The 25,546-nt window shown below is 35.7% G+C and overlaps 1 protein-coding gene across 1 annotated transcript; it reads right to left on the bottom strand.

Moving 5' to 3' along the window:
• Positions 1 to 4,488: 4,488 nt before the first annotated feature.
• On the bottom strand, positions 4,489 to 23,874 carry SPACA1 (sperm acrosome associated 1). The gene is made up of 7 exons (XM_002746802.6): positions 23,548 to 23,874; positions 17,682 to 17,738; positions 14,027 to 14,128; positions 12,890 to 12,996; positions 12,059 to 12,194; positions 7,101 to 7,221; positions 4,489 to 5,123 (listed from the first exon to the last, which is right to left on the bottom strand). The coding sequence occupies exons 1-7, from the start codon at positions 23,762 to 23,764 to the stop codon at positions 4,970 to 4,972; spliced, it is 894 nt and encodes a 297-aa protein (XP_002746848.1). The 5' UTR covers positions 23,765 to 23,874; the 3' UTR covers positions 4,489 to 4,969.
• Between the last annotated feature and the right edge of the window lie 1,672 nt (positions 23,875 to 25,546).

Below are 25,546 nucleotides of genomic sequence, written 5' to 3'. Positions count from 1 at the left end.
GAGAAAGATATAAATATCCACGTACAGGAAGGTTTGAGAACACCAAATAGATTCAACCCAAATAAGACCACCCCAAGATATATAATAATCTAACTCAAAGGTCAGAGACAAAGAGAAAAATCCCAAAAGCAGCAAGAGAAAGCAAATAAGATACAACAGAGTTACAATTCATCTGGCAACCAACTTCTCAATGTAAACCATATAAGCCAAGAGGAAGTGGAATAACATTTTCAAAGTACTTAAGGAAAAAAAAATGCCATCCAGAATACTACATCCAGAAAAATGATCCTTCAAATATGAAAGAGAGATAAAGTCTTTCTCAGACAAACAAAAGCTGAGAGAATTCAGCACCACAAGAACAATTTTTCAAGAAGTACTAAAGAGAGTCTTTAATCTGAAAGAAAAAACCATTAATGTGTAAAAGGAAAACTTTTGAAGCTATAAAACCCACTGGTAAAATTAAATACACAGACAAACCCAGAATTTGCTTTAACTCTGGTGTACAATCAATTCAAACTCTAGTACGAAGCCCAAAATACAAATCTATCAGAAACAATGATAGCTACAGCAACCTGTTAAGAGATAGATAATATAAAAATATGTAAACTGAGACAACTAAAAGTCCAAATGTCAGGGGAGTTGAGTTAAAATGTAGATTTTTGGCCTGGCATGATGGTGCATGACTGTAATTCCAGCACTTTGGGAGGCTAAGGCAGGTGGATCATGAGGTCAAGAGATAGACGATCCTGGCCAACGTGGTGAAACCCCGTCTCTACTAAAAACACAAAAATTAGCTGGGCATGTGGCACATGCCTGTAGTCCTAGCTACTCACGAGGCAGAGACAGAAGAATTGCTTGAACCCGGGAGGTGGAGGTTGCAGTGAGCTGAGATTGCAGTGAGTTGCGCCACTGCACTCCAGCCTGGTGACAGAGCAAGACTCTGTCTTAAAAAGAAAAAAAAAAAGTAGATTTTTTGTGTGTTCCTTTTTGACCTTTGTTTCTATTCTTTAATTTGTGGTAATTCATCATCTCTTTTAAAGTAACTTGCTATATCTATAGAATGTTTTTTCTAACCTTTATGGTAACCACAGTGCAAAAACCTATAATAGATTCACTAAAAATAAAACAACTGATGAAAACATACTATCAGAGAAAATCACTTAACCACAAAAGAAGATAGTAAGAAAGGAATAAATGAAGGGAGGTCTTATAACAACCAGAAATCAGGCAACACATTGACATTAGTAAGTCCTTAATTATCAATAATAAAACAGAATGTAAAAGGTCTCAATTCTCCAAGTAAAAGGTATAGAGTGGCTAAATGGATAAAGAAACAAGACCCAACTATATGCTGCCTTCAGGAAACCCACTTCACCTATAAAGACAGACTGAAAGTGAGGGGTGGAAAAAAAATATTCCATGCAACTGGAAATCAAAATAGAGCAGGAATAGCTAGGCTTATATCACATAGACTACAAATTATAAAAAGAGACAAAGGAGGTCACTATGTAATGATAAAGGAGTCTATTAAGCAAGAGGATATAATAATTATAACTATCTATGCACTCAGCACTAGAGCTCCCAAGTATTTAACACAAACATTAATAGATAGATATATACTGAAATACAATAGTAGTAGGGAACTTTAACAACCCACTCTCAACAATGGACAGCTTATCCAGACAGAAAATCAACAAAAAACAGAGTTAAACTACATACTAGATCTAATATAAGCATAGCTGACATTTACAGAAGATTTTACCCAACTACAGCAGAATATGCATGCTTTAGCATATGAACATTCTCCACAACAGACCATATCTTATGCCACAAAACTCGTTTGAACCAAATTTAAGAATCCAGAAATCATGTCAAGTATCTTTTCTCACCACAATGGAATAAAACTAGAAATCAATAACAAGAGGCAACTCAGATAATACACAAACAATGCAAATGAAACAACATCCTTCTCAACCACCAATGGGTCAATGAAGAAATTAAGAAGAAAATTTCAAAATTTCTTGAAACAAATGAAAATGGAAAGATAACATAATTTATGGGTTAAAGCAAAAGCTGTACTAAGAGGGAAGTTATAGCAATAAACGTCTATATCAAAAAAGCAGAGAGACTACAAACGACCTAATGATGTACTTCAAAGAACTAAAAAAGCAAGAACAAACTAAACTCATTAGTAGAAGGAAAGACATAATAAATAACAGAGCAGAAATAAATGAAATTGAAATTTAAAAAATTACAGAAGACCAACAAAACAAAAAGTTGGTTTCTTGAAAAGGTAAACAAAATTGACAAACTTTTAGCTAGACTAAGAAAAAGAGGGAAGAACCAAATAAATAAAATCAGAAACCAGAAAGAAGATATAATGAGATCTCAGAAATATAATGAATCATTAGAGACTATTAGGAACAAGAATATAAAAGCAGATTGAAAAATACAGAAGAAATAGATAAATTCCTTGATACATGCAATCTACCAAGATTAAACACCATGAAAAAATACAAAACTTTGACAAACCAATAATGAGTAACAAGATCAAAGCCATAATAAAAAGTCTCCCATCAAAGAAATGCTCAGGGGGAGAAAAATCCAAGATAAGATTCAGTGGCTTGGAATTCCAGCCAGCTACCATTAAAGGCATTGCATCTCCCTAAGAAGGAGCTCCCAGAGGGAGAGGCAGGCCATATCTTTGCTGTTTAGGTGCCTTAGCCATTCCAGCCTTCAGGCTTTTGAGAATCTCAATTGACCCATGGTAGAAGGGATACCCCAGCACAACACAGCTGTTCTACCAAAATGTAGACAACTGCTGCTTTAAGCCAGTGCCTGATCCCATTCCTCCTCACTGGGCAGACCCTCCCAACCAAGATCTCCAGCCACCCCTACCCTCTCCAGCTCGCAGAGATCTGAATTCCCCCTGGGATAGCTCTCCCAAAGGGAGGGGAAGGCTGCCATCTTTGCTGTTATGGTGACTTAGCTGTTCCAGCATTTAGGCTTTGGAAAGTCTAAGCCAACCCAGGGTGGAAGGAATCCTCCAGCACAGTACAGCTGCTCTACCAAAATGTGGCCTGACTGCTGCATTAAGCAGGTACCTAATTCTGTTCCTCCTCACCAGGCAGGACTTCCCAACCTGGGCCTCCAGTCACTTCTGCCCATGTTCTCCAACCAACAGAGATGTGAATTTCCTCTGGGATGGTGCTCCCAGAGGGAAGAGCAGTCTGCCATCTTTGCTGTTACGGTGACTTAGCCATTTCAGCTAAGTCTATTTATTTAGATAAATCCCATAATTTGGTTTTTGCAGTGTTTGAGGTGACCAGAGGCAGAAGTGGACCCCCAGCACAGCACAGCTGCTCTACCAAAACGTGGCCCAGACTGCTTTTTTCCTGATCCCATTCCTTCTCACAGGGCTGGAACTCCCAACTGGAATCTCCAGTCATTTCCTACAGATGCCTTTCGGCAGGCAACAGATCCATGACTCCCTGGGACAAAGCTCCCAGAGAGAGAGGGAGAGGCAGGCTGCCATTTTTGCTGTTTTACAGCCTTCACTGGTGACACCTCCAGGTTCCAGAAAATATGAGGTGACTAGCGACTGCAGTGGTCCCCTAGCATACCACAGTAGCCCTATGGAAAAGTGGCCAGACTGTTATGTGTGTGCCTCTTCCCGTATCTCCTCACTGGAGAGGTTCTCCAGGCCTGGGCCTCAAGCTACCACCCACCTGCCCCAACCAGAGCTATGGAGCCACTCCCCAGACAGAACCTCCCAGGGCAACAAAAAATTATTCTTTTGGAAATTTTATAAAAACAATTTTTTTCACTTAAAAGTCCTCAATGGGTTTCCTACAATAGATAACAAAATCATTTTCCAGTCAATTCCTCATTGCTTTCCCTCAAATACAAATGCTATGTAAAAGAAAACATGAATAATTCTACAACACAGCCTATTTCTTGGCTACTAGAGGGAAGTATACCATAAATGCCCATTTACAATGTCTTCTGCACACAGGTGCAAAGAGTTAATGTATCATCAGATAAATCCCATAATAATAGAAATAAAATTGTCACAGAATTCATGTAAACATTAAAATATATATATATTATGCTACCATAATAACATCTAAAAATTAATTTCTGATGAAGTCTACTGAATCAAATTAATGTCCTGGTTACTTATCTGATAGTTGGCCATAACTGTAGCACATAATGACATGGCACAAAAAAGGCAGTGATAATGTTCAAATATAAGTACTTTGGTTCTGAGATGTTACCTGTATACCAAGAACAATGAAGGTACTTATCAGTGGTCATTCAAAAGCCCTTAACTCACTGCTTCTCTGAGAAATATAGGACATGTTAAATTCATGTTATTTCCTCAGGCACTTCCAAGTTCCTCTCCAGTTCTTCCTTACGTATATCCTACATACAATCATATTTAAGTCACCTAATACATGGAAAATGCTTTTGGCAATGCTTGGCACATAGTAGTCACTAAGTATTTATTGTTATCATTATCATTATTACTTCATGTCTTACAAACTTTGTATGTCACATGCCCTGCAGAGATTCTAAAGTGTGATTTGCTTTAGCAAGTTCAACCCAGTGCTCCCAGGGGAGAGAAAGTCTAGTATGTAAAGCGTTTCTATATTACATTCTTCTTATTTAGGACGAAACAGACAAATCACCTAAGAAGTTATCAAAGTGATAAAAAATGACCTTAAAAGATTTGTTGGGGTTACCTTTAGATAAATATCTCTAAGCTATTACCTGAAATAAGTGTTGGGAACAAATTAAAAGTAGTATTTGATAACTGATAAAACAGTCCTATCCTCACACTGCATTTCCTTCACACTGTGGCAATCCATTGTAACATTATTAAAGTATTTCAATATGTATTTTATTTTTATAATAACGAATCTAATATTCTGTATTATCCTTTGGTTTGTTATATATCATTCACACATCATTCATTCCATTCACTTAAAGCATCATCTTCACCAGGCATTTCTGTTGGTAATTGGTGAAGAGAAGTTGAATCTTTGTATCTCACAGAACTCTGCTCAGATTGTACCTCAGGCGTTAAAATTTTTGCCACCCAGAAAGACTTGACTGCTTTCCTGGAAGAAGAAACAAAAACCAAAAGCATTATATGAAGTGAAAACTAAAACTGAATAGATTTCTATATTTTCTATGTATAGAAATATATGTATGTGTGTGTGTATACCTGTATGTATATATTATATTTATGGTACAAATATATATACAAGTACAAATATATATAACCTGTATATATACAAATGTATATAACCTGTATTGTACCTGTATATATATTACAGGCACATTACATTACAGATACATTACATTTATATTATAAAGGAAAGAAAAAGAATATAAACATATTTATGACTACTGAACTGTATACTTTAAAATGGTAAAAATGATAAATTTTATATTCAAATTTTACCTCAATAAAGAATAAAATTTTAAAAATCATAATGATAAAAATTACTATTTAAAATGTTCAGCACCTACACTAAGGTTACATGACCATCTCTACTCAGGAAAAAGAATTGGAAGGCTGATTTTAGAAAACACTTTTATGAGGGTTGGGTAGTCTGGGACATACTCCAAAAAATAATTTTTTTATGAAAACCACTGTTTTTGCTTAAAGTCTCAGTGGATTTTCTATAATACATGATAAAATCATTTTCCAGCCAATTCATTGTGATGATGCATCCAGCTGATGCATCACAAACTAAAAATGAATAATGAATAAAAAGGCACTTCTTAAAGAAGAGGTAATATATAAAATATATGTACATCTATTGTATATTATATATGTCGATATAGTATATATATGTGTACATATAGTATATATGTATTATATATGTATATATGATATATATTATATATGTAAATACAGTATATGTACTATATATATACAGGTCATATGTGTACTATATATGTATATTTAATATATGTGTGTATATAATATACAGGTTATATATGTATTACATGTACATGCATGTGAATATATATTACCTCTTCTCTAGTGTTTTTATTATTTGTAGTCTGTGATGCATATATATTACATATATGTATCATATATGTTTACACATGCATGCACACATATATGTGTATTATGTATATATACATACACATATATGTATGTATACCTATATGGTACAGATATATTTGTATATATAGTACAAATATGCATACATAATATATATGGTGATATTTATAATAGTGACATGAGTATTACACCCTGTTAAGTCTGAGGGCTTATATACATACATATTACATATATATGTGATGCATATGTAATCATATGTAATACATAGCATTACAAACTAAAAGTAATGAATAAAAGGGCACTTCTTAGATAAAAGGTAATATATATAATGTTATATATACATATATGTACATATGTATGATATAACCCATATATTATATATATGTATTATATATTATATATAGCATATACATATCTAGTACATATATATGACCTATATATGCAATAATTGTATATATTATACAATACTGTACAATTTACATATACATTTAAAATATGTATGTATAAAATAAAACATATATATTACCTCCTCTCTAAGAAGTGCCTTTGTATTCATTATTCATTTTTAGTTTGTGATGCATCAGCTACAAATCAGTAATGAATACAAAGACTTACCAGGGTTTAATACTCATGTATGTATTATAAATATTGTTATACAAATGAATTAGTAGGTTACAATAACAAAGTTTTAGAATTGAGAGAACCACAACTGGACAATGTATAAATTTCATTAAATAAAACTTTTTAAGTCAATTAACATGTAAAATTATAAAAATTACATTCAACAGGTCTCTCATGGCTGGAGAAGCAAGTCAAGAGATTGTTTTTAAAAGCATCTACATAAAGAGATGGGGTAGCCTGAACTAGGGCAGTCACAGGAGTAATGAAAGGAAATGGACAGTTTCAAAACAACATGTAGGAGGCATCTTGGATAGGGCTTTGCAATTCACAAGATAAGGAGGAGGTCAAAGAGGAGGATGTCAATCAAGGGTGATGATACATTCTGCCATTCACCTACCAATTTATAATTATGAAGATCAATATAAAGATCACAAATACACAGCTAACGACTCCTATGGTCAGCACAAAAACTAGGATTGCATCAGTGTCTGGTCGGCTTGATCTTCTCATCTGCAATTCTAGAGAAAACACACAAATCTAATGATTATCACTACTGAGGAAAAGGAAATGGGTATTTAAGTTAAAACTTCATATTTGAAAAACAACTGTAGAAAAATACAGAAATACTTAGTGTAGAGAAAATTATTAATGATCTTGCTCTTCATGTTTGAAATGTCCTTTTCAAACATGCAAAAAAGTTCAAAGAATTTGACAACGAACAGCCTGTGTTACCACCATCTAAATACTACCATTAACATTTTACAATTCATCTATCCATCCTTCTATCAATTCATTAACCCATCTTATTTTTGATGCATTTTAATATAATTTGCAAATGTCAGTACGCTTCTGACCAAATTTTTCAGCAAGCATATCATTAACTGAGTTTTTCAGTTTTTTCTTTGAAGTAAAATTTTCATGCAACAAATTGCACAAAGATCTTAAATGTAGATTTGCTACGTTTTGACAAAGGCAAACTCACATATGTAACTAAATGCTAGCCAAGATACAGAATATTACTATACCACAGAAAGCTCCCTTGAACCTCTTCCTAATTAACCCCTTCCTCATCCTCCAGAGGCAACAAGTATCCTGATATTCTCTTCCACCATAGATTAGCTCTGACTATTCTAGAACTACATATAAATGGAAACACACAGTAGGTAATCTCTTGTGTAAGGATTTGTTTACTCAGAATAATGTTTTAGAAATTCACCCATACTGTTGTATGCAACTATCCTTTTTTTTTTTTTCATTACTAGGTGTACTCCACAATTTGTTTACTCATCCTCCTACTGATGGATACCTAGGCTGTTCCAGTTGTAAGATATTATAAATAAAGCTGCCATGAACATTCTTATACAAGTCATTTTGTAAATATATATCTTAATTTCTGGCTAAATATCTAAGAATCTGAGTGTGTTTAGTTTTGTGTGTTTAGCTTTCTAAGAAACCATGAGAACGTTCTCAAACTGACTGTACTGACTGTACATATTTTATAAATGTTTTCTACAAGATTTTTGCTTGCCTATTCATTATCCTAATGATTTCTGTTAGTGAGCTGAAGTTTTTCATTTTGATGAAGTCCAATTTATTCAATGTTTCATTTTATGGTGACTGTTTTCTGAATTATGTCTAAGACACATTTGCCTACTCCTGAATTATGCAAATATTCTCCTATATTTCTTTCCTAAAGCTTTATGGGTTTAGCTTTTACATTTAGGACTATGGTACTGCTCTAATTTTTATATATGGTAGAAGGAAGGAATTGAAGCTCATTGTTTTCCATACACATATCTACACCTCTCTCTCTCTCCCCCGTCTCTTTAGGAAATTGGGTCTTGTTATATTGCCCAGGCTGGCCTTGAACTCCTGGGCTCAAGTGATCCTCCAACCTCAGCCTCCAAAGTAGCTAGGATTACAGGCACACACCACTGCACCCAGCTCACACACCACTCTTATATCAAGCATTATCTCCCATAACTCTCTGCTTTTTCAGCAAATAAGGTTATTAAAGAGACAAAGCCAATCTACCATATATAGTATTGCTATATTGTAAGATGGTAAAAAGACAATTAATATAAAATATTACTTACTTTGTGAATTATATAGCTTATTGTAGCTCTTTTATGCCCCCAAATTCTGGAATCATAAAAGATTCATGGAAGAAAGAACTATAGAGATCATCTGATCCAACCATTGCATTATACAGCTAAGTAAACCAAGGTCCAAAGAGGTTTAACTTGTACAAGCTATATTTTGACCATTTAAATATTTTGATTTTTATAAGTATCACTCTGTCAGAGTAGTCTTGTCTGCTTATTTTTCCGGATTTGTTTCCCTATCCATTAGATATCATGGAGTATAACTTTCCATTCTGCCTAGTAATTAGAGAGCTATAAACTCAAGTTAGGGATCTCACTGAATAGTTCCAACTATGCTAGAGAAGTTCCATTTATATTTATATTCCAACATTGTTAGATTTTTAGAAATTTTTTATTTCAAAATAACTTTGGATTTACAAAAGTGGTGACATTTTGAAAACTTAAATAAAAGACACCTTTTAGAACAGAAACCTGACAAGGAGAAACGCAAAATTCATTTGTCTATTGCTCTGCAACGTTAGCTGAGAGAGGGTAGAGAGTGAGGAGCATGAAGATTTTATTTATTACAACAGTAGTCTTGCAAGGGTCACCTAGACTACTTTTATAGGTAATGAAAAAAATAGGCTCAATTTCCTATGGAAACATTTAATGAAAAATAGGCTAAATTTGATGCTCTCACTTTTTAGATAACCCAAGCTTATGTACTTATTAGTTTCTTAGGACCACCATAACAAAGTACCATAAACTGGGTGACTTAAAAACAACAGAAATGTATTGTCTCACAGTTTTGGAGCCTAGGAATCTGAAAACAATGTGTTGGCAGGGCCATGCTGCCACCGAAGGTTCTCGGGGAAAGATCCTTCTTTGCCTCTTACAGCTTCTCAGCTTCTGGTAGGCTCAGACATTCATTGGCTTGTGGTATCATAACTCCAATTTCTGTCTCCATTTTCACATGGCCGTCTTCTCCTTTGTGTCTCTCTATGTCTTCGCCTGGTATCCCCAACCCTCCCGTGCATATGTGTGTGTGTGTGTGTACACATGAGCATGCCCAAATATTCCTCTTCTTATAAGGGCACCAGTTATTATTGGATTAAAGGCCCACTCTGCTCTAGTACAACCACATCTTAACTAATTATATCTGCAAAAAACCCTATTTCCAAATATACTCACATCCTGAGTACTTCAAAGTATCTTTTTTAACAATGCCTAATTATGAAAGACAACTATTGTGGGAGTGAAAAATCTGATATTTAAGTGAATGGATGAGAATTTTTCACTAGGGAAACCATATTTACCCTAAAAATATCTCAATTACATATTTGTTTCAAGCTAGTACCATATTGTGTAGACATTTCAAGCCAAAACATTTGTTTGATTTCTAAACAGCCAAAGGGGTCTGTTGCAGTGGTGTACCCAATTGTCATGTTTAAAGCAATTAATAAATACCAGACTGTTCTAAAAACATTTTGTCAATCAGTGCATATACTGAGATGGCAGAGCTACCCCACCATTCCTCAACTGCTATGAGAAAGAGAAGTTAACTTTGTCTCAATAAAGGCCTGACATTTTAGGGTCTGTGTTCCAGCCTTTAAAATATATGCTACCCAAAAAAAAAAAAAAAAAAAATATATATATATATATATATATATATATATATATATATATATATATACACACACACACTACCAAATGCAGGCTCCCTTCTAATTATGAGAGGAGCTAACCGCTGAATTGCCCTAACAGGGACCAAATAGTAGGGACAAAGACTGAGAATGGCTCCACACACTTTTAATATCATGAACCAGGGCTATTTGAGACATTTTTTAGTCTGATGATGTTTTTATTCTCTTGCCTTTTTTAGAGCTTTATTGAAAATTATCCTTTTAATGACATCTGATATCCCAATAGAGGAGTAAGATTATTAGCCTTCACCATGAAGGTGTTTCTAAACTCATTAAGAGCATGTCAAAGAAAGTTTAAATAGTTTATTTTTTTAAATCACCCTAAAACACTTCAACCTGTTTTCATTTCAATAAAATGTGTTATATCATGTGGTATCTCTAGACTACAGCAGACATTCTTTCCTTTGGGTTCAAAAATAGCTTCGAGAAATCCAAACACTTTTTAAAAATTACATGTAACTTTTGGCATATTTGTATATGTGGACATTTTTCTGGAAAAAGGATCCTGAGCCTTGATAGGATTCTCAAAAGAACTTGTGACCAAGTCCCCACATCCTTAACAACAAAGATGATAACAACAATAAAAACGGTTAAGAGCAACACAACAAAAGGAAATACTTACCTGGATATGTAAGCCATCACAGATTAAATTGCAGATATGCAAATGGATCTATTTCACAACAGAAATATGGTTTCTAATATGTAAAATTACATTCGGGACAATATTTTAATTTTGCAATATATATATTTTTTGAGAACCGTATTATGGCTTCATCAAAAACATTTGCTTTGGCCGGGTGTGGTGGCTCATGCCTGTAATCCCAGTACTCTGGGAGGCCGAGGAGGGCAGATCACAAGGTCAAGAGATCGAGCCCATCCTGGCCAACATGATGAAACCCTGTCTCTACTAAAATATAAAAAAGTAGCCAGGCATGGTGGCAGGTGCCTGTGGTCCCAGCTACTTGGGAGGCTGAGGCAGGGGAATTGCTTGAACCTGGGAGGCAGAGATTACAGTGAGCTGAGATTGGGCCACTGCACTCCAGCCTGGCAACAGAGTAAGACTCCATCTCAAACACAAACAAAAAATTTATTTCAAATATGCAATGCTTAAAGAGATGTACTTCAACATCACATTTCTTAATTTTATTTATTTTACTGAATCAAAATTTTCATAAGCATCCATGAGAATTCCATTTATCCATTTTCACTTTTATAATGAAAGTAAAAGAATATAATTCAAGTTAGAGGACTGTTTTTTGAAGATAGTTAAGAAATATACGAGTTTTCTAAAGTGAGGCACTTGTGACTACCTTGCGAAAAAGAAATTAAGACCTTCATAGAAGGTCTAAATGATGTAAACCAGTGGTTCTCAAAGTGTAGTCTCTGGACCAGCAGCAACAGCATTACCTGGGAACTTGTTAGAAATGGAAATTCTTGTTCCAGTCCTATCCCAGATCTACTGAATCAGAAACTACGAGGCCTAGAGATTGGTATTTTAACCTCCAAGTGACTTTAATGCTCTTTACAGTTTGGCATGTAAGCAAACCAAGACATTGCTGGGCACTTACCATTACTCGTATAGACTGTGAATTTAATAGTTGCTACTATTTCATTATTATCCAGTGTGTCACACTCGAAAGCCAAGGGGCGATTTTCCCTGCGTACTTCTAGGATTGCCGAATCATTTACAAGTACAATAGATTGCTATTTAAAAAAGAAAAAAAATAACAAAGTATCAACATTCTTCATGTACACTCACCAGGAAACAATTTATTTCCCTTAAGGAAAGGAGGGCTACTGTCTCTCTTAGCCTAGTTTAGTAATTAATAATCCACATGGATTTTCAGTCACATAATCCACACTTCAAATCCCAACCCTACCACTTCCTACCTGTGTAACTGTGGACAAGTTACTCACTGCACCTCAGTTGCTTACTTGTAAAAATAGATATAATGATAGTGATTACCTCATGAAATTGCTATACAGATTAAAAGGCTCTAGCACTCAGTGTCATGTCTGGCACTTAATAAACCCTTAATTAATGTGACCAGCACTCAGTGTCATGTCTGGCACTTAATAAACCCTTAATTAATGTGACCCACTGTTATCACTATACAACTCCTATATAAGCTAATGAAAATCTTGCTTCCAAAATGGAATACTTTGTATAAAATAGACATCTTAAAGTTCTGATTACAGCTGGCCCTTGGACATATGTAAAGTCTTAGTCCTGCTAAATAATGAAAAATTTTAAATTCCAAAATAATAAAGTTGTATAATTCTTAACTTCATTTTGGCAAACTGCTTTCAAAAAGAAAGTTTTCTGAAAGCCATCAGAATTGAGAAACAAATTTTATCACTCACTATAAAGCATGAGATTACATCCATTCATTACTCACTTGGTCTGGCCTTAGAAGTTTCCACATATATTTGAAACGATTTACAGGAGATGTGTGAATACATGCCAGTCTAACACTTCCAAGACTTTCTGAAATTGGCTTACCCCCTGAAAAATAATTAAATACAGAAATACCATTGGGCCATTATAAATTGCTTTATACACGATACCTTTTTTTTTTTGAGACAGGGTCTGATTTTGTTGCCCAGGCTGGAGTGCAGTGTGCAGTGGCATGTCCTTGGCTCACTGCAACCTCTGCCTCCTTGGCTCTATCGATCCTCCCACATCAGCCTCCCAAGTAGCTGGGACTATAGGTACATGCCACCATTCCTAGCTAATTAAAAAAAAAATTTGTAGAGATGGGGTTGGTTTCACCATGTTACCCAGGCTGGTCTCAAACTCCTGAGCTCAAGTGATCCTCCTGCCTTGGCCTCCCAAAGTGCTAGGATTACGGGTGTCACAATACTACTTTAAAAAGCCACCTCCAGTTTTAAAAATCAACTATCTGCTGGAAGTTATCAAACTTCTAATTGGGAGTTTGAGTGCAGAGGAACAGAGGACTGATGGATGCAAAGATAAAGCCACCAAAAGGAGCACGTAAGGAGACACCAGGGCCCTCTGCTCCTTATGCAGAATAAGGTGTAAAGAAGAAACAAGGGCAATTGACTTAGTGAACTGTTAGACTAAACTATGATATCTATTGGTGGCTTCCAGTGTACTGGTTAGGGACTCCCATTAGAGATATCAAAATTTCAGAACAGCGTAATTTGATATAGAACAGCTGTCAAAGTTCTCAGTTTAAAGTTTACCAATCTACTGATAAAATGCCATGACCAAAGCATCAAAAGCATTTCAACACAAGATAGCCTCAACTCCAGACCCTATATACAGTAAGGCTCCAGTGTATTATAGAGAATATATGTTAAATTTTAGAAATCTCTGAAAAAATGTAAAGCAAAATCAGAAAGTTACTCAGAACTATAACTGTTTAAATAACTGGAATTTTAAATTTTATGATTTCTTTTCAGTATGCCAACTGGTTGCCTCCTCCTACTCACTGGCAATCTGAGGTGAAAAATATTTTCACAAAGTAAACTCTTCTTCCCACAGTTTCCCTCCAATACATAATTCAACTCACAGCCACAATCTATTGGTCCACGGCATTCTTCTACCCGCACAATACACTTGGATTCACCACCAGGGCAACCATTTGTTAATAAAATTTCTCTAATGCCAATACCTTTGATTAAAAAAAAAAAGGCAAATGTTAAAAGAGAAAAACTAATTCCAGAGTCTCTTCACTTTCCCATCTAGGTCTTTTCTTCAGATTTTTCTTCTAATTTCAGAAATTAACTTCCTAAATTCAGAATGAAAACACTTAAAAATTTTTTTGGCTCTTCATTTAATTATTTCCTAGAACAGCATTTTCTGGAGTGAGTTACATGAAACACTAGTTCCTCTGGTTACCATAAGAGAAAGGATTCCATGATCATACACATTTGAAAATGGTACATTAAATAAAATAAAGGAACTGCTTTACTACAGAATTTTGGGGGAACTTTTAATATGTTAGTAAATTAATATGCTATTGTGTACATTTTCATTGATCTAAGATGTAAAATTTTTACATTTTAACATCTTTTAAATCAGAATACATTTCATACATTTGATAACATTTCATAAATTAACCAGCAGCATTTTTCCTTTATAGACTACATAAAGTATAAGTCTATAAAGTCTTGGATTTGATGAAATATAGTGGTATACAACATTTCACAAATTTATTTGATGTTTTGGGGAAGCATGAAGGGAGCTTCTGGAGGAAAATTAAAAATCACATTTTAGCATAAATGGTGCCGTTAAATATTTAGATTGGTAAAATGTCTGCATTAAATATAGAGGGGACAACCTATTAATGACCAAATCTCCATTTCCAACAAGACGCTCTCTTTAGATTGTCATGCGTTTTTTGTAACAAGAAATTAATTTTCCTAACTGATCTCAGAATTCCAGAAAATGCCTCCCATCACCAGAATTGAGAGAAATAACAAAATGCTAGATTAGCTACATGTTGAACCATGTCCCATATTAAGGCAGGCTAAGAAAGAGTCCATTTTTACCTCCTTATCTACCAGACTTCCTCTTCCAGCCCCTCTAAGATGTTATCTCAGAAGGAAAAGGAAAGTTGATAACTAGAGTTGTTTTATAACTGCTTCTCAAACTTGACTGTGTGTGCAAATCACCTGGAGATCTTACTAAAATGCAAATTTTGATTTAGCTGTTTTTGAATGGGTTTGAGATTCTGCAGTTCTAAGAAGCCCCCAGGTGATACTGATGCAGTCTGTGGACTGCACTTTGAATAGTAAGGGAGAAGACTCCATATGAAACAAGAAAATAAAAGGATGAAGGGAAGAAGGTCTTTGGTTAAGATAGATGACTGAGAATGGCTAAAGTATGTCTCCACTTGAATTTATAAAAGATTCTTTTTTTTGAGATGGAGTCTCACTCTGTCATCCAGACTGGAGTGCAGTGGCACCATCTCAGCTCATTGCAACCTCTGCCTCCCGGGTTCAAGTGATTCTCCTGCTCCAGCCTCCTGAATAGCTGGGATTTACAGGTGCGCACTACCACACCTGGCTAATTTTTGTATTTTTAGTAGAGATGGGGTTTCACCATGTTGGTCAGGTCATTCTCAAACTCGGATGACCTTATGATCCACCTGCCTTGGCCTCCCAAAGTGGTGGGATTACAGGTGTGAGACACTACACCTGGCCTGAAAGATTCTTTAGAAGCACAGCCTTAATTTTGAAGTGCATAGTTTTTTTTTGTTTTTGTTTTTTGAGGAGTCTTGCACAATTGCCCTAGCTGAAGTGCAGTGGCGTGATATTCGCTCACTGCAACCTCTGCCTCAAGTGATTGGCCTCCCAAGTAGCTGGGATTACAGGTGCTCGCCCCACCATGACCAGCTAATTTTTTTTTTTTTTTTTTTGCATTTTTAGTAGAGATGGGGTTTCACTATGTTGGTCAGGCTGGTCTTGATCTCTTGACTTTGTAATCCACCTGCCTCAGCCTCTCAAAGTGCTGGGATTACAGGCATGAGCCACTGTGCCCAGTGTGCATAAATATTTTCAAAGCAGGTATTGTATGTACTTATTTATTTAGCTAAATACAGTTCACTGAGATGCATGTAGGTGTGAGATTTTCTGTAATACCAAGTAACACCTAAAAATCTGCCTGGATATAAAAGAAAACTTTTTGACTGCTAAAATATTGTTTCACAAGTTAAACAGGATTTTCATCAAGGCATTTGTCTCTTCTAGTTCTAAATTGAAAGGTTTTTAACACTTTAGGCATGGAATACTGCTTCTTCTGGTTTATTTTTTCCTTATAACTTATTACCATCTGACACATAACATATTTTACATATTTATTTGTCCACTCTTACTAAAATATGCATTGCTTGGAGGCAGAGAGTTTTGCCTACTTTGCTCAAATCCCTAGCATCTGTAACAATGCCTGGCACATAGTAGGCAAACAATTTTTAAATGGGAAAAAAATCATTTGAGTGAATACAGTTCCTAAACTTGTCTTTAAATAATAGAAAACAATGTCAATTACTTGAACTATCATGAAAATAATTCTCTAACTGTGAAAATTTCTGAACTAAGCAGCTAAACACATATATAAACTACAAATAAATAATTACAGGCTTACTACATGGATTTCTCTCATTTTATGACTCTGACTTGCTAAGAAATTAAGGTTAAATTAAAAAACAGGTTAACACAATTTTAAGAGATAGAAAGAATAGTGGTTGCCAGGAGCTGGGAGGAGGGAGAAATGGAGAGTTAGTGTTTAATGGGTATTTCAGTTAGACATAACAAAAAAGTTCTAGAGATGGGCAGCTGTGATGGTTGCACAAGAATGTGAATGTGCTTAAGTCCACGGAATTGTACATTTAAAATGGCTAAAACTGTAAGTTTTATGTTGGGTGTATTGTACCACAATTTTAAAAAGGTTCTCCAAATAAAAACAATTCAGGTGTGATTTCTGACACCCCCACTTCCGTGAAATTAGTTCTGATCTAGACTAGATCTGCATGAATTTTGTCTTCTTATCATCTGATGATTGTCCCCTTTTCCCTCTCAACACTGTTTTCTTTCCAAGGCAGATTCTATTTAGAATAAATGTAATTTCATTGTGAATTATCGATGGTCTTCTCAGCACCCTGGTCTACAGCATTGGTTCTCAAAGGATAGTCCTCTAACTAGCAGCATCAACTTCACTGTAAATTTGTTAGAGAAATTTTATGTCCAATTTCTATCCACGGAATGATGAGACTAAGTCATATTCCTTGAATATTATCCTCCCAACAACCACAATACTTCTTTTCTCCAAAACATGACACATAAATTGGAGAACTGTAGAATATATAATGGACTATTACAAATAAGTAAATTCTTGATAAATTTGCCAACACAATATGTGGGAAGACATCTGTGAGATGCATTGGAAAATCTTTCATCTTCTGAACATCTGTGAGATAGAGAAAATTTTACTTTGCCAAAAAATATAGGGAGCTGGCTTAAAATAAGATTTAGAGATTACAAACTGAAAATATCTTACAGTTTAAAGCAATCAGTCTGAGTTTTGTGTATACATTATAAGCATTAGAAACAAAAGATACATGAAAGTACACGAGTTGCAAATAACAAGTTGCACACTATCTGCTTTTACCATTCCTCCCCCACCAAATTACAGCATGGTTTATTCACCTGCTCAATACTACTTACCACATGTAACGGTGCACATTCCAAATTCTACTTCTTTGACTGTGTTCCTATTTGAAACTAAACATAAAGGGTAAAGATACATTATTTAATTATATGAAAACTTTTCTAAGTGAAATACCTCTTACTTGGAGATCAAAAACATGTGTAACACATGGGAAGCAGACATTTTTTAAGTTTTTCATTTAAATCAGAGAGCAATGCCATTCTGAGTACTGTTAATGTCTAAATCAAAAGAATCTCAAAGCTCTAAAGAAGTCCATTAGGAAATAACCTAATAGGAAGGTTTATATTTAAATTTTGTGTATACCTTAAAATTGTTTTCATCAGTTGACATATAGTGAGTTAAAATTTGATAAAGGGTCAAAAACACACACAAAGGCCTATCAGTTCTAAAAACCAATTTTTTCCTATTCTCTATTTTCCAAAATTGAGAATATAATTTCCATTCAAAAAGAAGTCATTAACCAGTGTTCGTTAAAATGATAAAAGTTATAGATTAGCTGCACTCATTTCCCAGGTTAAGATAGTAAATTCAAATATTTCTAAGAATTTATTTCAATGCTTTAGCAGGTTAGTATAGGAATATATTACTATTTAAGAAATTAAACTTTGTTGGTTCCAAATCATATGTTTCTCTTTTTCTAATCATTCTGAAGTTTGGCGTAGAATTACATTAGCTCATAGTATAAGCAATTCTTCAGCTCAAATTAGGACCAAAATCTCAATAGAAAAAAATATAAAGTGAGGTGTTAGAAGATGACTTTTAAAAGGCAGTGTACCCTAGGACAACAAATAACATGGAAAACACATTGAACTGGAGTCCCAAGAGCTGCTTCTATCACTAATTAGCTGTTTGTATTTGAGCAAATTAATTAAATGCTGTCAGGCTTAGTTAACCCTTCTGCAAAATTTGGAAAGGAAAATCCATCTCATTTGATTGTTGTAAGAATTAAATAGGATAATGTGTGTGAAAGCATTCTATAAATTGTTTAGTACTACAAAGATACTTAAGATATAATTATCCAATTTAAACCCATTTTGTACTTATTAATATAATGCTAAAATTTTTTTCCTATTTTGATTACGGTAAAACCTCAATAGTTTCATACACACTTCTATTCTGTACTTACAAGCACCAAATACAGTTTTTTGTTTTTGTTTTGTTTTTTTTGAGACAGAGTCTCTCTTGCTTTGTTGCCCAGGCTGGAGGGCAGGGGCATGATCTCAGCTCACTGCAACCTCCACCTCCCAGGTTCAAGTGATTCTTCTGCTTCAGCATCCTGAGTAGCTGGGAATATAGGCATGCACCACTATGCCCCGCTAATTTTTGTATTTTCAGTAGAGATGGGGTTTCACCATGTTGGCCAGGCTGGTCTCTAACTCCTGACCTCAAGTGATACCAGCCTCAGCCTCCCAAAGTGCTGGGATTACAGGTGTAAGCCACCGTGCCCAGCCCCAGTATAGTATCTAGAATACGCAGTAAGCATCTGATGCACATAAGTAAATCAATATTGACTTTATTAAGTCATTTCTTTAACAAAAAAATTAAAAGAACATCATGATTTAGACTATCATGATGATCCATTTTGAATTGTGGAATGCTTAGATATCCTCTACTGGCACATTATGAGATACAAATTAAAAACCAAATCCTGAACACAGAAAACACATATAAGAGAATAGGTGCTGCATTACTTTTAAATATAAGCTTTTTTCAAAAACCATTAGTCAATCACTACCTATTCTACTTTGGGAAAGTTGTTCAATTTCTTCTAACTTGTTTCCTTAAAGAAAAAAAATGAGATTAAATAAGAAAGTCTCTAAAGCCCCTTTCAGCTTTAATATTCTATGATGTATTGAGCGTCCCTTAGATTACCCAGTAACTTTTTAAAAAAATGGGAATCCTATAATGGTGGGTCAGGAGAAATGTGTGTAACTGGACTTCACTGTGGCATTTGTCAGAATTTCCTGTTATAAACCTATGAGTAATAAGAAAATATATGGTCTAAATGTCAATAAAGTTTTATGTGTAACTGTTTAAACTTTAAGACCACAGACATTAACTAATCAGTATGGTAGGAGTGATGTGTCACAGGGCTCTGTCCTGTTCAACATTTTTATTAATGACCTGGGAAAAGATGCTGTTATCATGATGATTGAATCTAGAATTCTGCAAAGCTAGAAAGGATAGCAAATACATCTGATGATATATCTGGATCTAAAAATGACAGAGTAAAATAATGGGCAGATGTAACAAAATGAAACTTTGCAGGAATAAAGTCTTCCACATACACCTGAAAAGTCAGCTGTCCAAAACTATTTTATGGGTTGTCTTAATTTGATAGGACAGTTAAAAATGAGTGGAGAATACAAAGTGAATTCAATAGGAGTCAAAGATGTGCTGGGGCTTCCCTAAAAATCTACTGGGTCTTAGACTACACTAATAAAAGCCTGGCATCCACAGTGATGAGGATACTGATCTTGCTCTTTTAGCTGTGGCCAGGTTCTGAAATGTTCTCTTCAGTTCTGGACAGCACACAGTAACTCTGGGTTATCATCAAGATGCAATTTCAGTTTTACAGTTTCTGAGAGTTGAATTCTTAGGTTGATACTTCATGACTTTTATCCTTCCTTAGAAGTATTCCAAAGACAAAAGGAATATATATTTGTATAGGATAAAATCCATTGTATAGAATACAACTTTCTATTTTGCAATTATTGTGTAGGTCTATCAGACCCTTTTTATAAATCTAAGGGGATACCTGTATAAAAGGTATAAAATATATTTAAAAGGTATATTAAAAGGTATACAAGGTATAACAAAAGTATAAGGATATAAATCTAACATCTTAATGATTTTTTTCTTTATCTTGAAACATTGTGATAGTTCATCATCCATAATGATATTACTCATTATTTTCAACTACACTTTTTAAATGACTAAAATTTAAAAATGAAAGAATGATTGGAATTGCCTAGAAAAAAACTAATGTCATTGTGAAATAATTACACTAACACAGGCTATTACAACATCCCGTTTTTTCATATTGCTTTGCCCAAGGTATTGTATCATCTTTAAAAATGTAAAAGAAGTCTAGGGTATCCTCCTTGTCGTCTATTTTTGGCTTTTATTGAACACCGTTGAGATTTCACAATTTTTCATTTTTTGCCCATAATGGCAAAGAGAAAAAAACTGGCAGAGAAAACCATTTCACAATTATTGAACAAATCAGAAGATGAAGAGACAGATAACCCTTTAGATGCTGATGATGAAATTAATTGTATAAGCAAAATCTCAATGAGAGATGATGTTATCTTAGATGAATATACTAGATGAATTTTCTCTAACTTAAGAATTGATGAGTAAACATTACATTTCCGGGCATGAAAAGAATATATGTCATTATCATGTAGTTAGCCTTTCAACAGGAAAGATTTGATCCTGAAATATACTGTGACAGTAATTTGTACCACACTGTTTTGCTAAAAGGAGGTGGACAGTATTCTTCCTTTTTTATAACGGTTATGCACCAACATTTATTTGCCAAGGTTTGTAAATGAACATATTGTGATGAAAGATATGTATAAAAAGGTGACTGAAAGAAAAGATTATGTAGAAATGAATAAAATTCATTGTATCAATCATTCTAATGGGTGTTTATAAATCTAAAGATGAAAATATTTTCCAATTATGAAGCAAAGATGGCTTTCTCTTTAACAAAATATGTGCCTTTGTAGTTTTCAAAAGTGTTGGGTTTTTTTGACAAGTGCAAAAAGAACTAAGATTAATGACAAGCTAGAATCTATTAAAGATGCACTGAAAATCTGGAATCAGTATAAACATGACGAATGCATTCCAGGTTCATGCTTAATCATTGAACACTCAGTTGCATTCAAAGTACTTTGCCCAGTTAGGGTACACACACCTTCAAAACTCGGAAAAATTCAGAATAAAAATTTGAATTTTTCCATTTTTAAATTCTTATTGAAATTTCTAACCAAGTTGTTTTCACTATTCCTTTATTCTTATTTGTAAATTATTTTTAAATGACTTAAAAAAATTTAAAGCTCCACTGGATAGTAAATGGGGATGTTTCTACCGATCCACTGAGTGTTAAGGGGACAGTGCAGGCCAGGCACAGTGGCTCACGCCTGCAACACAGCACTTTGAGAGGCCGAGGCAGGAGAATGACGAGGTCAGGAGTTCAAGACAAGCCTGGCCAAGATGGTGAAACCCTGTCTCTACTAAAAATACAAAAATGAGCCAGGCGCAGTGGCAAGTGCCTGTAATCCCAGCTATCCAGGAGGCTGAGGCAGGAGAATCACTTGAACCCGGTGGGGCGGAGGTTGCAGTGAGCCGAGATTGCACCACTGCACTCCAGCCTGGGCGACAGAGTGAGACTCCAACTCAAAAAAGAACGGGGTCGGGGGTGGGGATGGGGCAGTACAAATTTCAATAATGGTCCTGGAAATTTTCAAACCTCTAACACCTCATATTGTTTAAAGTTTTGGATTCTCACTCTCACCAGGAAAAAGCACCTATGCATAAAATTGTATGTATTAAATCCCAGAAAGTAATGGATTCCTTGCAGTCCGTAAAAGAGAAAACTGAGACTCTGAAAGGGTAAGTAACTAACCTACCTTTTAATTTGAATGTAAGACATTATAACTTTATTGCCTGAGGTTAGCCTAAATAATATTTGGCATTTTATAGCTAGAAGTATTTCTTGACAAGTTTAATACTAAAATTGTTAATCCAATTACTTTAAAGAGAATGAAGCAATAGCTACTATGCTTTAGAACATGTTCTCTTCTTTCCTAGTCATCTTTTTCACATTTCCGAAGTCAACAATCTTTTTAAGCTCTCTGTAGTGTAATGTTACAAGGCCGTGCAAACCTCGATCCCACTATTAACCTCAAGACAGTCCATTTCTTTCTGTTGGTGCTGAGGGTAAATATCAGGAAATAAAAGAAAGGCTAGTAAACATAGCAGTCAGTCTATATGTACAGACTAAAGAGACGTGAGAATGCAAACAATATCAAAAGAACCTCAACTGGGTCATTTACAAGGGAAGGGAATCATCCTTCTTGAGAAGGCAGCAAACTTGCAGCTGACCTTGTACTGCTAGAATGTGAGTTACTAATCAATATAACATGTACAACCGCTTGTTAAGTTTTATTACTTAATGAGCCAGGAGGGAAAAAAAGCAAATGTATGTACCAAGCAGAAGTTCATTGTTCCTTTGGTTAACGTGTAGCATCTAACAAAACCACTAGTTGAATCCCTTGACAGGTGTTTTCTACTGCTCCCTTCCTTTGTCTGAGGCTGCACATACCAACTGAACAGCACAATGCAGAGGTGCTCAGGACTAGGAGCTGCAGGAAGCTGCTATGGGGCTTCTAAGCAACTTTGTCGACACACTGGTCTATCTAGATGTGTCATCGTAAAGGGGGATTCTGAATTCCATTGCACCCCCAAGTGCAAATGTGGAAATCAAGCAATGTGGAACTTGGAAAAAATAAATCTACTATGGAAAGGGAAAATGACTGCAAGAGGAGTCAAAATGATTCCTCTTGGTGGAAGCCTACCTCCTACCCTTAAAAAAAAAATCTTTTTCCTTGTCCAAAGCAATATTTATAAGTATTTCCATAGCAATTTCTATATACGTGCTTATCTGTGGCCTGGGAGAATGAACACATTCTTCCCCAAAGCCTTAAGATGCAAGAAACAGACAAACTCAGGGCTGAGGCACGCGAGAAAGCTCTCTGGACGTTAACACTGATAATTTCCCTTGTTTTCGGGCAAAGAGCAGGCCTTTGCTCCGTCGAGAGGCTTCTGCGTGCCCAAGGGGGCTCCCGCCCTCACCATCCTCCTCGGTTTCTGGTGGGGCGTCGTTCTCCGCGGTCTCGCTGTCGTTGTTTTCCGTCTCCTCCTCGCCCTCGCCCGGGCCTTCGCGAGCTAGGCCGGCATCCTGGACGGCGGCGGTGACGTTGGTCCCTCTCGCGGACGGGAGGCCCGCCAGAAGCAGCCAGCCGACCGTCAGCAGCAGCCCAACGGAGCAGCCGGTACTCCCGGGGCTCATGGTTCTCGGCCCTGAAGGCCGTCCGAGGCGCAGTTGCAGCCGCGGCTCCTAAGTACAGGTGCGCCCAAAAGAGGTGCGACGCCCCGCCCGCAGCCACCAGGCTCCGAATCCCCCGTAGCGCCCAGGCAACCATTGAGGCGTCACGGCTTGTCACCACCTTCTGTCCGCGAGGGCGCGTCGGATTTGGGCGCCTGGAACACGCGCGGAGTTGGGCGGTGGGGGAGCAAGCCGGGAAGCGACAAGGAGCCGCGTGCGTCACACCCCTAGGAGGGGATGGCGCCCTTCCCCGCAACCGGAAGTCCCTGCCCAGGGCGCTTCCTGGAGCCTTCCGGGTGTGTCGGCATTGCTGTCAGGTGCTCCTTTTGCCTCAGTTGATGGAGGGACTCTTCAGCCTCTTCTTTCACCCTGCCTGCTTTCGTCTAAGACTTTTTTTTTTCATACATTATGTTTACCCTTCCTCAAACTAGACTTCTTAGCCCTCACAGACTCTGCGTGACTTGGTTTCAAAATTTCTTATCCAAAATATCCAATTTGGGATGTATTGAGAAAGACTTGATTTCTTCTTTGGGATTAGAATAATAGACTTTGAGTAGGAAGAAATTTAGAAAATATTCTGATACTCCAGACCCCCTCATTTTTAAGTGAGTAGATTAAGAATCGGAGAGATTAAATGACTTGCCCAAAACCATCCTGCAAATTATTTACCAAGCTGGAGCTCACAGTCACATCTCCTGAGTGCTCACTTGATGACCAGTGATTCTTATGATTAAAGGTTAACAATGAAGAGGCTTTTAGTGGGGGTGATTGGGAGTTCAAGGGCTGAAAAGTTACGGTTGACTTTTTGATTCTGTTATTACAAATTTTATCTCATCTAGTAGTCACAATGTGGTTGTTTGTTGTTGTTTTTGAAAAGAAACAGGGTGTCATACTTTGAGACTTAATGTTTAAATTCCTATGACAAGTGAGATGAAAGTGAACTTGCATATACTCTGGCTTTGGGGATATTTGAATATCTAGTCTCAGCAGACTAACAGATAAGCAGGTAACAGAAAAGTATTAAGAGGTTCTTCAGAGGCATTTATTTGTAGCAAAATAGGTTATTTGAAGCAGAAGTTGAAATTTTCTTATTTGAACATTTTCTCCCACAAGGGATTCTAGTTTTGAAAACACAAGGACTGCTCAACATCCTCCGTATTAAGGTTTGAATTATTATTGGTGAGAAGTCTCTGGGAACATTTACCTCAATTAAAATACCATAAAATAATAGCACTTGACAAGATTATGAAGGACATTAACATGGGAAATTTAGAGATGATCTCGAGAAGTAAAGGCCTTTGTTTCATGGCTAAATAAGTCAAAATTTTTCTGTTTAGAATCCTGAGAAAAATAAGTCAAAAATTATGTCATCAAACACAAACTTTAAAAAGAATATATATAATATTGTCACTGGCAAATTGTTGAGTGTTTCAAAGTCAATTTTAGGATCCATTGCTTCCTGAAGATAGTATCCTTTTTGAGCAGAGAAAGTCCTATAAACTCTAAAGTATGTAATTTGACTCAAGGAAACATGAATAATCTCATAAATAAACAGTTCTATAGGGAGTCCAAAAAACCTGAAAGATTTAACACTGAAATAAAGATTATTGTCTCTAAAAAAGCTACATAAATCACCTATAAAACACTGTTACTCATATAAGTTATAAGAAACAGTATAACATTTGTCCTCAACAAACTTTTACTGTCTAGTACTCTCTCTAGCCACAAATAAATGAAAATAAGTGT

The sequence above is a fragment of the Callithrix jacchus genome, chromosome 4 (assembly GCF_049354715.1).
Source record: "Callithrix jacchus isolate 240 chromosome 4, calJac240_pri, whole genome shotgun sequence".
Classification (NCBI taxonomy): Eukaryota; Metazoa; Chordata; class Mammalia; order Primates; family Cebidae; genus Callithrix; species Callithrix jacchus.
Note: the sequence above shows the minus strand (reverse complement) of the source record. Positions and strands in the feature narration are given on the sequence as shown.